Source organism: Microcebus murinus, chromosome 1 (assembly GCF_040939455.1).
Source record: "Microcebus murinus isolate Inina chromosome 1, M.murinus_Inina_mat1.0, whole genome shotgun sequence".
Classification (NCBI taxonomy): domain Eukaryota; kingdom Metazoa; phylum Chordata; class Mammalia; order Primates; family Cheirogaleidae; genus Microcebus; species Microcebus murinus.
The window spans coordinates 7,893,062-7,904,453 of record NC_134104.1 but is presented as its reverse complement, the minus strand read 5'-3'; the positions used below and the strand labels follow the sequence as shown (position 1 = coordinate 7,904,453).

Genomic DNA, 11,392 nt, shown 5'->3' with positions numbered 1-11,392 from the left:
GGAGAGCGCTCGCCCGGGCCGAGACGGGCCGGTCGGGGCCGGCGCGCGGGAGTGGCGCGGGCTCCGCGGGCACCATGAGACCCGAGGCCGCGGCTGCCGGAGCTCGGGAGGCTCAGGGGGGCTTCTGTCACTGCCCCGGGGACCGGCCCCCGAGGCCGCCGCCACCGCGCGGCCCAGACAGGTGAGGGCGCCCCCGCGGCAGAGGTGGACGCGTGGAGAGGCGCGCGCCGCGCGGGTGCGGGGAGCGCAGCGGGCGGGGGCCACCGCGACACCGAAACCCCCGAGGCCGGGCGGAGCCCCTGAGCTCGACGGCGACGCCGAGCAAGTTCCTTAGCCAGGACAGAGACCGGCGCCCGCTTCTGAACCGCGGAGGCCCAGGTGGTACCTGGCAAGGAAATGTGCCAACACTTCGGTTTATAGGGTATCTGGATTTACCCGGCGGGGAAGCACTGACGTTTCTGGACCGTAAGCCAGCCTTGCAAAGAGATCCCCTCACTTTGAATGTCACTTTCTTGGTGGCAATCTTTGGTTTCCCTGCGCTTGGGGATCAGCGCTCGCTATCGCTGTTACCAGCCCTTGGCAGGTTTAAGGAAATCGAATTCGTCGGGGAGGGAGGGGAGGGGCTCGGTGGGCCAGGTAGCCAAAGAGGAGAAACGGATTTTTCCCTTTTTTGCGTTGTAGAACTCTAAAATAATCTCTGTAGAATCAAAATCTTTCTGAGATGGAGGCAGGGTGGGAAACTGAGGCCTTAGGGCCACACGTGGCCTTCTGGATCCTTGAGTGTGGCCTTTTGACTGAATCCGAATTTTACAGAACAGATCCTTTCAATGAAGGGATTTGATAAAGTTTGGATTCCGTGGAGGGACCACACTGTCGCATCTGGAGGGCCAGATGTGGCCTTGAGGCCACAGGTTCCCCACCCCTGAAAGCGTCAAAGTAGCCAGCTATAGTGGGAGGTCCAGAATTGAAGGCTGGAGCCAGAATTAGTTGGGAGAGAAATCCCTCACCTAATGTGTTCCCCAATAATAGTGTCAGATTTGGGACCTACCTTCTCAAAACCTAATTGAAGGCAGAGAACTGGGAGTGCATCAGGAGAGAAAAACACCGATGGAGAACTTGAGGGGACATTCTGGGGTGTCCGGTGACTCTTTTTGAGGCAGACACTAGAAACGAGACTAGCTCTCAATAATTTAAAAGACAGCAGAAATGTCTTTTCCCTACTGGTGCTTGCATTGCAGCCCCGCACCGTGGAGACCGTGGACCCTGACCCCCGGAGATGCTGAGCCGACCACAGCTGGAAGCCCGGTAAGGCTAACTGTGGGCGTTGAAGGTAACCAGTCCAGCCAGAAAGTGGCACCATCTCTGAAATAAAGGGACCGCGAAAGGCCTGCCTGGGACATCTAACTCATCAGCGCCTGGGGGCTGGGAGCCTGTATGAGTAAGGTATTACTCAGACCTGAGTCACATTATAGATTGGGCTCCTGATGGCTTCTCCTTTCTTGAAAAGCAAAGCCACTATGGCATAGCTGTGTCGTGGGAATTATAAGGGGTTTCTTCCATGTTGGGGTTTCTTCTGCAAGCCAGCAGGTAGAGAGGGGAGGGGAGAAGGCAGTCACAGCCCCTCACCTTAGAAAAAAGCCGAGTGCCACACAGTGCAAATAGGGCAGAGCCCCATCCAAGGAGCCCAGAAGTTGCAGTTAAAAGCCCTCACCTGCGTCTGGCCCTTTCTGAAGCACTTTGGCGCTGTCTGCAAGCACTCCTGGGGTAACTCATGTTGTCTGAGCAAATACACTCAAGCCGAGTGCTTTGTGGGCAAAGATTAATTGCCACTACTATTCTTTTGTTAGCCTGCATTGGTAACTAAATTGCTTTATACTTATTGATGTAATGACTTGCTTTCATAGAATTTACCTTGCCTTTGTTATATAACAAACATATTTATGTTTAAAACATAAATTGATGACTTTTATTTTTTTTTTTTGATGACTTACTTAAAATGCTGGAGTTAAGCAGGCTGGGAAGGACCCTGTATTTAATTTACATAACACACGTGGCATATGGCTTACTGTGCAATTATCTGGAATACAGTAAGAAAATTTGGGTGCGGGACAGCACTCCATCATATTTTGATATTTAGGCTACTGTGTTAAATTAATCTGAATATTGGGAGTCTTAGTTCAGTTACTGTTATTTACTTTAAAGAATGAAGCAAATAAAATCTATATCAAATTAACAAGAGATATGATTTTTAGCCTAAATCATTCTTACATACAATATCTAAATAATGTAAAATAATTCCTTCTTTTGCATTCAGACTTAAGTTCTTAAAAGATTTAAAGGTGCTTGTGTGACAGATAATATAGATGTTTATGACTATTCAATTTTCTTTTAAATGAAATGCGTGTGGAGCCTAGCAGGTGTTTGCAAGAATGGAAATACCATAGCACACTTCCTAAGTAAGGCAGGTGGTGTCTGGTTTTTTTCTATTTATAATGAGAAGGCCATTTGTGAGAAAAATGAAGATTACTTGCAGAGCAATGTTAAGTTGTAGCAACTTTCTCGTCAATCGGTTGCCTGTCACCGTGCAGGAAGAGTTGTGTCCATGGATTTGGGTGGGGGAGGAGTGGTGTTCCGTGGGGGCTGCGCGCGCCGCACGCGGTTCCCCGCAGCCCGGCAGGTGAGCGCAGCCCCGCGCGGGAAGGAACGCGTCTTGCTCAACAGCGCCCTCTCCCGACAAAGAGGGAGAATTCCTGGGCTCAACCCTGTTCTGTATTCTTCAAGAAATGCCAGGAGCAGGGAATGGTGCCAGTGAGGGCGGCTTGTGGCCTGGTGACCTGCACCAGGACTCCCGGCAAGCAGATCAAAATTAGAATAAAAGCTAAACTGGAGGGAAGGCCTCAAGGCCCCGTGTCCTGAGCAGCGGGGCCACCACTTGGTGCTCCTAGCACACCTAGACAGCTGTCCACCTCGCCTGCCTGGAAAACCTAAACGGTTCTTGACCTCGGTCACATTTCCCTCTTGGCCACTTGCCGGGCACTGCAAGCGAGGGAATTTCCTGGAAGCGGCCAGGCACTGTTTGTTCTCCTGGGCCTGTCCGCGGCCTTAGCCCTGGGTCACAGGCACACATGGGAGAAGGCCCACCCTCGCTGGAGTGTCTCTGCTCACGCCTGTTCCCTTGCTCTTGAGAAAACACACCCAGAGGCCAAGGGAAAAGATCAGGAGTTCAATATCAGTCTGGGCAAGGTAGTAGTGACACCTTGTCTCTAAAATAAAAATAAAAAATAAAAAAAGGAAGAAAACACACTCACATACACACACCTACATACTTTAAGCACAGAGCTTATCTTGTATACATTTCCGTGCTTAATTATAATATGTGGATATCTAGACATTTCCCTCAACAGAAAAGAATCTTGAATAAGATCCTTCTGGAAAATAATCGGGATATTTGTGGTGTAAAATTTTTAAAGTTGTAAATGTTTGTGCCGTAAACTTTTTAAAGTTTATAAAGGTGTACTTGTATGTTTCACAGAAGCTGGTTAGAACCAGATGCTTTGAAGAAGCTATTTTTTTCTCCGCACCACCTACCATTGCCTTTTGGTGTCCACCAAAGTCTGCGTGTCGGGTGGACCCTGCCCCATCTCGGGGTGTAACATTGTCTTTAGCAGGACAGGATTGCTTGTGGTGGTAGAGGGAGCCTGAGGAGCATCTTGTAACTGCAAACAGAGCTTAACACAGAAGTCATTTCCTGTAGCACCCAAAAAGTGAACAACTTTATGGAAAGGATTTTGTTCCGGAGAACCTCACTGTACTTCCTTTAGCTCATCACAGTGTGTTACAGAAATGCGGCTGACAAAGCGTCATGTCTGAGGAGGCTCCCCGTGGGCTGATTTGCTCACAGATGTCGTGTACACACACGACCCCTCCCCCCAAGGTCCCTCATCTGTTCCCACTAAACTCCATGGACTCCAAGGGCTCGGTCTTTCAGATCCATTGCCCCAGTCCATCTCGGTTCATTTCCAGGCCATCCCAGCATGATCCAGAACACCCCACTCCTTACTCTCTGCAGTAACTCAGGTTTCAGAGACCTGAGGTCAAATGACAATGTCTGGCTTCTCGGCCTCTGGGATAATCTGGCTATATTTCAGGCCACATCCATTCAGGCCCAGCCGCCTCAGGGGTTTCGGCAGAACAGGATCAACCCTGGACAGGTAGAGTGTGACCATCCCCTCACCTTCCCCGTCACCCTGCTCAGAGGTTACGATGGACAGGCCCGGCTCTCTGCTGTGTCCTGTCCTCACTAATGCTGTCCTTAGCTGCCTGGTGCTCAGACCAGCTGCCCCCCTCCTTGGCTCCTGCTACTCAAGTGGTCTCCAACCTTTGGATGCTACTGAGGTGTATGTACCTGGGCTCTGCCCTTCCTTTCCTTTCCGATCGCTGTTACCTGCACTCATACCTTTATTACCTCTTGCCAAGACTAGTACCTTCCTTTCTTCACCAACATGATCTATGCACCTCTCCCAGCAGCCACCACTGTCCTTGAAATGCAGATCTGATTGTTGAACTCCCTGGCTCAAGAATCAGCCAGCAGCGCCTGTATCTAGAATCAGACCTAAACTCAGTAGTGGGTGTTCACGGCGTTCTGCCATCAGGACCTCTGAGCATCGCAGCGTCTCTTTCGTTCCACACTGGGCTGCCCACAGTTCCCCGCCGTGCCCTCTGTTTTCTCACCCCTCTGATCTGATGCTGTCCCCTGCCGGAACAGCCTGAGAATATCACACCCATGTGCCACGGACGTCTCTGCCAGGCCCTGCATGAACCGTTTCCTGATCCTTCTCCCCACTTAGGGTCATGAGTGTCTTACCGTATTATGTTTTGTCGCTTAGTCGTTTGCATACGCGTGCAGCTCTCTCCGTTAGATTGTAAAATGCCTGGACCAAGGCTCTGCATCCCACCCTTTCCATCTTTGAATCCCGCACAGCGCCTGGGACATTTTGGGCCACAGTAAAAGGAACAGGCTTATCAGCTACTGCTAAGGTGTTTAAACTCTCTAAAATTGGTACAGAACAATTGCAGACTACTGAGATTCTACTTTTTAAAGCTTCAGGAGGTCACCTCCAGAGGCTCCTTGACTGTATCTGTGTGGATGTGTCTGTCTTTACAGCCTGAGCCCGGAGGTGCCCAGCAAACTTTTGGATCAAAGGGAGCCTTTGGGTTTCAGCATCCTGTAAGGTAATACATGACTTCACAATAAGAAATCTCTAATTTCCTTTTAATAGAAGCATTAATACACTTTGGTGTCTTCAACCATATCAATTCTCAACAAAGTGGAAAATAATTCAATATATTCTTTGATATAATTTAGTTTCCTCAGACCAAGGGACTTCAGGATATTTTGTTGGATTTCTGAAAACTATTCATGTGTTCATTCATTTGGTGTTTCGGCTGCAAGGTGCAATTGGGCTCTCTTCTTTTTTTTTGAGACAGAGTCTTGCTTTGTTGCCCAGGCTAGAGTGAGTGCCCTGGCATCAGCCTAGCTCACAGCAACCTCAAACTCCTGGGCTCAAGCGATCCTTCTGCCTCAGCCTCCCGAGTAGCTACAGGCATGCACCACCATGCCCGGCTAATTTTTTCTATATATATATATTAGTTGGCCAATTAATATCTTTCTATTTATGGTAGAGACGGGGGTCTCACTCTTGCTCAGGCTGGTTTCAAACTCCTGTCCTCGAGCAATCCGCCCTCCTCGGCCTCCCAGAGTGCTAGGATTACAGGCATGAGCCACCGAGCCGACCGGGCTCTCTTCTTTATAACTTTAATTTATACATGGTATGCCTTGTGTTAAATTTAATTGCATATGAATTGGATATGCACATCTATTTATTTACTTAGATATTGAGGTACATTTCTGTTTCTCTTCCAGGATATAAGCTAATGTATTGTGTAGTGCAAAGCAGACTTTCAGGATCTGTGTTGAGTAGTGAGGGATGGAGACGGCTCCGCCACAGCGGGCTCAGAGCGCCTTCCGCACACTGTTTTCCTCCAGCCCTCAGCTGTGCGTCCGTGGTCCTGACAGTGCCCAGGATTTTCACTGCTGTATCCTGCCTACACTGCGTCCATTTGAGAGCTCTTATCTGTCTTTATCGCTCTCAATCTCCCATTTCCTTCCCCAAATTAACCACTCCTCGGGGTGTTTTTGCCCTGGACACCCCAGAAGGTTACCCTAGAAAGCTTTAATATATCCCAAAGACACTCATTTCCAGAGATGAAATTCAGAGCCCCTCGGCTTGGTTAGAGGGAAGGCTTCCTGGTATCCTTACGTTAGTGGTTTTCCATCCTCATAGAATCCATGGGGAAGCTTTTATGCTCGGTTGAGCATGCGGTGACTGCAGGGGCACTAGCTGCAGCCATGTAACTGTGCATCGCACGCTGGATACATAATTTCATTATGGATGAAATATTGGATACATAATATTTTTATTATGCCATGTACCCACTCTCTGGCCTCAATAGTTATCAACATTCTTCTGATCTGATCATATTTATCACCCCCAACGACTTTTTGTTGCTGTTGTTAGCGTATTTTATTTTATTTTTGAGACAGGGTCTCTCTCTGTCACCCTGGCTAGATTGCAGCAGCGTCATCATGGCTCACTGCCTCCTCAAACTCCCGGGCCCAAGTAATCCTCCTGCCTCCAGAGTAGCTGGGACTATGGATGCACATCATCACGCCCACCAATTTTTTTTTTTTTTTTTTTTGACAGAAGGGTCTTGCAACATTGCCCAAGCTGGTATCAAATTCCTGGCCTCAAGCGATCCTCCCATCTTGGCATTATAGGTGTGACCTACTATGCCCGGCTGTTGTTAGTATATTTTAAAGTAAATCCCAGACATCCTACAAATTCACCTTATAAATACGTCAGCATATATACCTAATTTTTAACGTGGCTAAAAACTAAACTATGCTTATATTTCTGTCTTAGATATACATTCTGTCTATTGCAGAATTTCTCAGCCTTGGCACAACTGACATTTTGGGCCGGATGACTCTGTTGCGGGGGCTGTCCTGTGCATTGTAGGATGTTTGCTAGCATTCCTAGCCTCTACCCACTAAATGCCAGTGGCTTCCCCTCAGTTGTGACAGCCACAAGTGTCTCCAGACACTGCCATATGTCCTCTGGGAGTTGAGAACCACTGGTCTATTGGAAATCTTAGGCAGTAAAACATTGTCCTACATTACTTGTAGGAGGGTATTTCCTCTCTCTCTTTTCTCCTCTATCCAGAATAAGGGATATTGAAATCAGCTTTGCAAGTAAGCAGTACTCAATTGACAAACCTGTCACTTCCTCAGAAGACCATGGGAGAAAATGCAAATAAATTAGTGAATGCAAAGTAAAGGATAAGATATTATGGGGAGGAGGAGAATGTTTGAAATACTTTCCATGTATTATGAGAATCCTGAATTCCATAAGACCTGAAAGTTAGGGGCTTCAAATTTTATATATCTGAGCTTTTTTCTTTTTTTCCTTTCTGTTTTTTTCGCCAAGCACATCTTTCTACTCTGGATTTGCTCGTTCAGACGACAGCTCACTTCCGAACTAGGGTGGGGCTTGTCCCCAGGTCTCTCCGTTAGGTGCCCGAAGTTCCGCGTTCTGGTGACTTAGGAAGACACTCGGGATTTCGCTGCTTCTAGGGAGAAGGCTTCTCTAGAAGGAGTTTAGGGCTGTTTTCAGGTTGATTAATGGTGTATTTGTTTCTTAAATATTAGACTTTATCTACCCGCTTCCAAACGTCAAGAATACCTGCAGAGATCCGGGGAGAAAGTGCTGGCCAGTTTCCCAGTGCAAGCCACGATTCACTTCTACAACGATGAGTCTGATGGGTCTGACTCCGAGGATGAGGAGCAAGAGGAAGAAACCCCGCCCTGCCATCTTCCCTGCCAGGAGCCAGACGGTCTAGAGGAAAATCACCAAGGGGGAAAGAGCAGAGATGGGCCCTTACACCAAGGGTGGCCACCGGGTGGAACGGGGGGCCTCTGTGGTAAGGGTCAGCTTCCCCACGGTGACCCCCCAGGGGACTGTGAGTGCTCCTCCAACAAATGAATCCGTGAATCGCTCTCTCTTCCACCGCAGCCCCACAGGGCTGCTCCTCCTGGGCCCTGGTCCAGGCCTGCCCCACCCTTGTCCTCTTGGGGACAGCCAAGCCAGGACAGTTTGCACCCACTGCTGGGCCTGCAGGGGCTGAGGGCTGCTCAGCACTCTACTCATGGCAAGAGCTCAGCTTTTACTTTTCTTTCTCCCGGGGATTCTTTTTTGGTGCACTCATGCATGCCTTTGAGAAAGGGTTCCAGGACAAAGAGGTTTGTGTCGACACTGGTTGTTATCAGGTAGAGCCAACTTTCAAAGCTCATGGAGCATTGTCACTCTGCTGATCAGATTACAAATTATTCCTGTATAGGTTAGTGACCCACCCCCACCTCTCACTTAACCTGAGACTCATTATTTAGCTATTTCTACTTTTGTAAAAACAATTTAGATATTAAATCCCAATGTTAATCCATTGTCCAAGGGTTGATGCAGTTAGCAGTATTTTGAAAAAAAAATTTGTTTATAAAAAAAAATACTGAATAATTTTCATAAGAGTAACAAAGAAAAAGTTATGAATTTCTAAGGGACAGTTCTGGATTTTAAAAAGTACGTGATTATTGTGTAAGGACTGTTTGTATGCATATATAAGGATTAGAACTGTAATTCCTCTTAGTTGATGACAGCTTTGGACTTGTTACTTGAATGGACTATCACTATTTTTAATTAAAATATCTAATGTAAAATTATTTTGAGTTTTTTATATTTTGATAACCAAATGAGTGTATACCTCAAAGTTTTTGACTTAATTATTTTACATGTGGTTGTCTTCCTGTATATAGTACATTATATAAATTTCTACTTAAAATAAATATTTTGAAAAGAAATAATGTTTGATAGTCACCTTTTTGCTTAAGATATTTTTAGATTTAAATAGTTCCTGTTTTAAGATTTTTTTTTTTTTTTTTGAGACAGGATCTCACTGTGTTGCCCTGGCTAGAGTGCCATGGCATCAGCCTAGCTTACAGCAACCTCAAACTCCTGGGCTCAAGAAATCCTTCTGCCTCAGTCTCCCGAGTAGCTGGGACTACAGGCATCTGCTACTATGCCTGGCTAATTTTTTCTAGGTATTTTTAGTTGGCCAATTAATTTCTTTCTATTTTTAGTAGAGACAGGGTTTCACTTTTGCTCAGGCTGGTTTCAAACTTCTGACCTTGAGCAATCCATCCACCTCAGCCTCCCAGACTGCCATAATATTTTTTAAAGTTTGTCAAGATTTTTAAAAATATTTAACTCTTTTTTTTTTTAAGAGACAGAGTCTTAGTCTGTAACCCAGGCTGGAGTGCAGCGGCATAATCATAGCTTACTACAACCTCGAACTCCTGGGCTCAAGGGATCTTCCTGGTTCAGTCTCCCACGTTAGGTAGGACTATAGGTGCATACCACCAAGTGTGGCTAAATTTTTTTTTTGTAGAGCCAGGTCTTGTTCTATGTTACCTAAGCTGATCTTGAACTCCTGGCCTCCAGTGATCCTTTCACCTCAGCCTCCCAAAATGCTAGGATTATAGGAGTGAACCACCATGCCTGGCCAAAATACATTTTTAAAGAAGTAATTTTATGGTTATACTTATCTAGGTTTTCCATAAAATATACATATTTAAAGAGGTAACTTATGGTTGAGGATGACTTCTCTGACACATCCTTCTTTTAGTGGCTCACAAAAAGTAGCTTCTACTGAATTTCATTATTGAAACAGAATCTTGCAAATATCACAAGCTGAAACATGTTAGAAACGCCTGTACTTACACCCGACTGTACTCAGACCTCCCACACTGCATGATTTGTTGTAACATTGGTTTCTTCACATCTCTAGCCCAATTTTCTTTGAGTCTTCCCATGGATTTGCTAAGAAAACAACGCATTTCAATTGGTTGCCCATTTTTTCTATTTGCTATTTTAACCAGTTTTCCCGTGGGAGGAAGAAAAAGTGTTTTCCCAGTGGTATGTTTCTTTTTAAACTTCTGTATTAAACAAGGAATTGCAAAACAGGCTGCTAAACTTACTAAGCTTAGCGAAGTTTTTGTAAAATGCTGTATTGAGGATCACATGATTTTGAACATACAATTAATACTATCTGAAGTATAATATATGCTTTGCTTGAGGGTCAATGATAAAAGATGTTAATGATTCAATTATTTTTCTTTTTTTTTTTTTTTTTTTTTTTTTTTTTTTTTTTTTTTGAGACAGAGTCTCGCTTTGTTGCCCAGGCTACAGTGAGTGCCGTGGCGTCCTAGCTCACAGCAACCTCAAACTCCTGGGCTCGAGTGATCCTTCTGCCTCAGCCTCCCGGGTAGCTGGGACTACAGGCATGCGCCACCATGCCCGGCTAATTTTTTATATATATATCAGTTGGCCAATTAATTTCTTTCTATTTATAGTAGAGACGGGGTCTCGCTCAGGCTGGTTTTGAACTCCTGACCTTGAGCAATCCGCCCGCCTCGGCCTCCCAAGAGCTAGGATTACAGGCGTGAGCCACAGCGCCCGGCCCTATTTTTCTTGATAATTTTAATTATTTTTCATAACTTTTTGCCAGATCTTTCTTATTTATTTATTTATTTATTATTTATTAGTTTTTTGGTTTTTTTTTGAGACAGAGTCTCACTCTGTTGCCCAGGCTAGAGTGCTGTGCCATCAGTCTAGCTCACAGCAACCTCAAACTCCTGGGCTCAAGCAATCCTACTGCCTCAGGCTCCCGAGTAGCTGGGACTACTGGCATGGGCCACCATGCCTGGCTAATTTTTTCTCTATATTTTTAGCTGTCCAGCTAATTTCTTTCTATTTTTTTTAGTGGAGACGGGGGTCTCACTCTTGCTCAGGCTGGTCTTGAACTCCTGAGCTCAAACAATCTGCCTGCCTTGGCCTCCCAGAGTACTAGGATTACAGGTGTGAGCCACCTCGCCCGGCCACCAGATCTTAGCTTTATTTAGCTTGTTATGTGGCTGACGATGAACTTGAAATAAAAGCAAAGATGTTAGCTTTGCCATTTTCTTGTTGCTTTCTTGTGGTTGCATTATCTGCATTATTTATAATCCAGTTTCTTGGGCAAAAAAAATTTTAATTTATATAGTTTATTTATTTAGAGACAGCCCCTGGCAACCCCTAATCTGGTTTCTGTCTCCCTGGATTTCCCATCCTGGACATTTCAACTAGATGGAATCAATATGTGATCTTTTGTGTCTGGTTTCTAAATTATACTTTTAAAGTTTTAGGTTTTTTTTTAAATTTTAGGTTGAAATAAACACAGAAGT

General features: G+C 45.7%; 1 protein-coding gene across 1 annotated transcript; it reads left to right on the top strand.

The window, feature by feature from the left end:
• Nucleotides 1-8,483, top strand: RIPPLY3 (ripply transcriptional repressor 3). Its single transcript, XM_012782906.2, has 4 exons — nt 1-181; nt 1,239-1,305; nt 5,165-5,232; nt 7,769-8,483. Exons 1-4 carry the CDS (start codon nt 75-77, stop codon nt 8,100-8,102), a joined length of 576 nt encoding a protein of 191 aa, XP_012638360.2. The 5' UTR covers nt 1-74; the 3' UTR covers nt 8,103-8,483.
• The last annotated feature ends 2,909 nt before the right edge of the window (nt 8,484-11,392 follow it).

Bases quoted from the DNA above. Each gene is read 5' to 3' on its own strand.
- RIPPLY3 (XM_012782906.2), top strand. From the start codon at position 75: ATGAGACCCGAGGCCGCGGCTGCCGGAGCTCGGGAGGCTCAGGGGGGC. The intron at 182-1,238 runs GTGAGGGCGCCC...CTTGCATTGCAG, and splicing joins CCACCGCGCGGCCCAGACAG to CCCCGCACCGTGGAGACCGT. The intron at 5,233-7,768 runs GTAATACATGAC...CTTAAATATTAG, and splicing joins GGGTTTCAGCATCCTGTAAG to ACTTTATCTACCCGCTTCCA.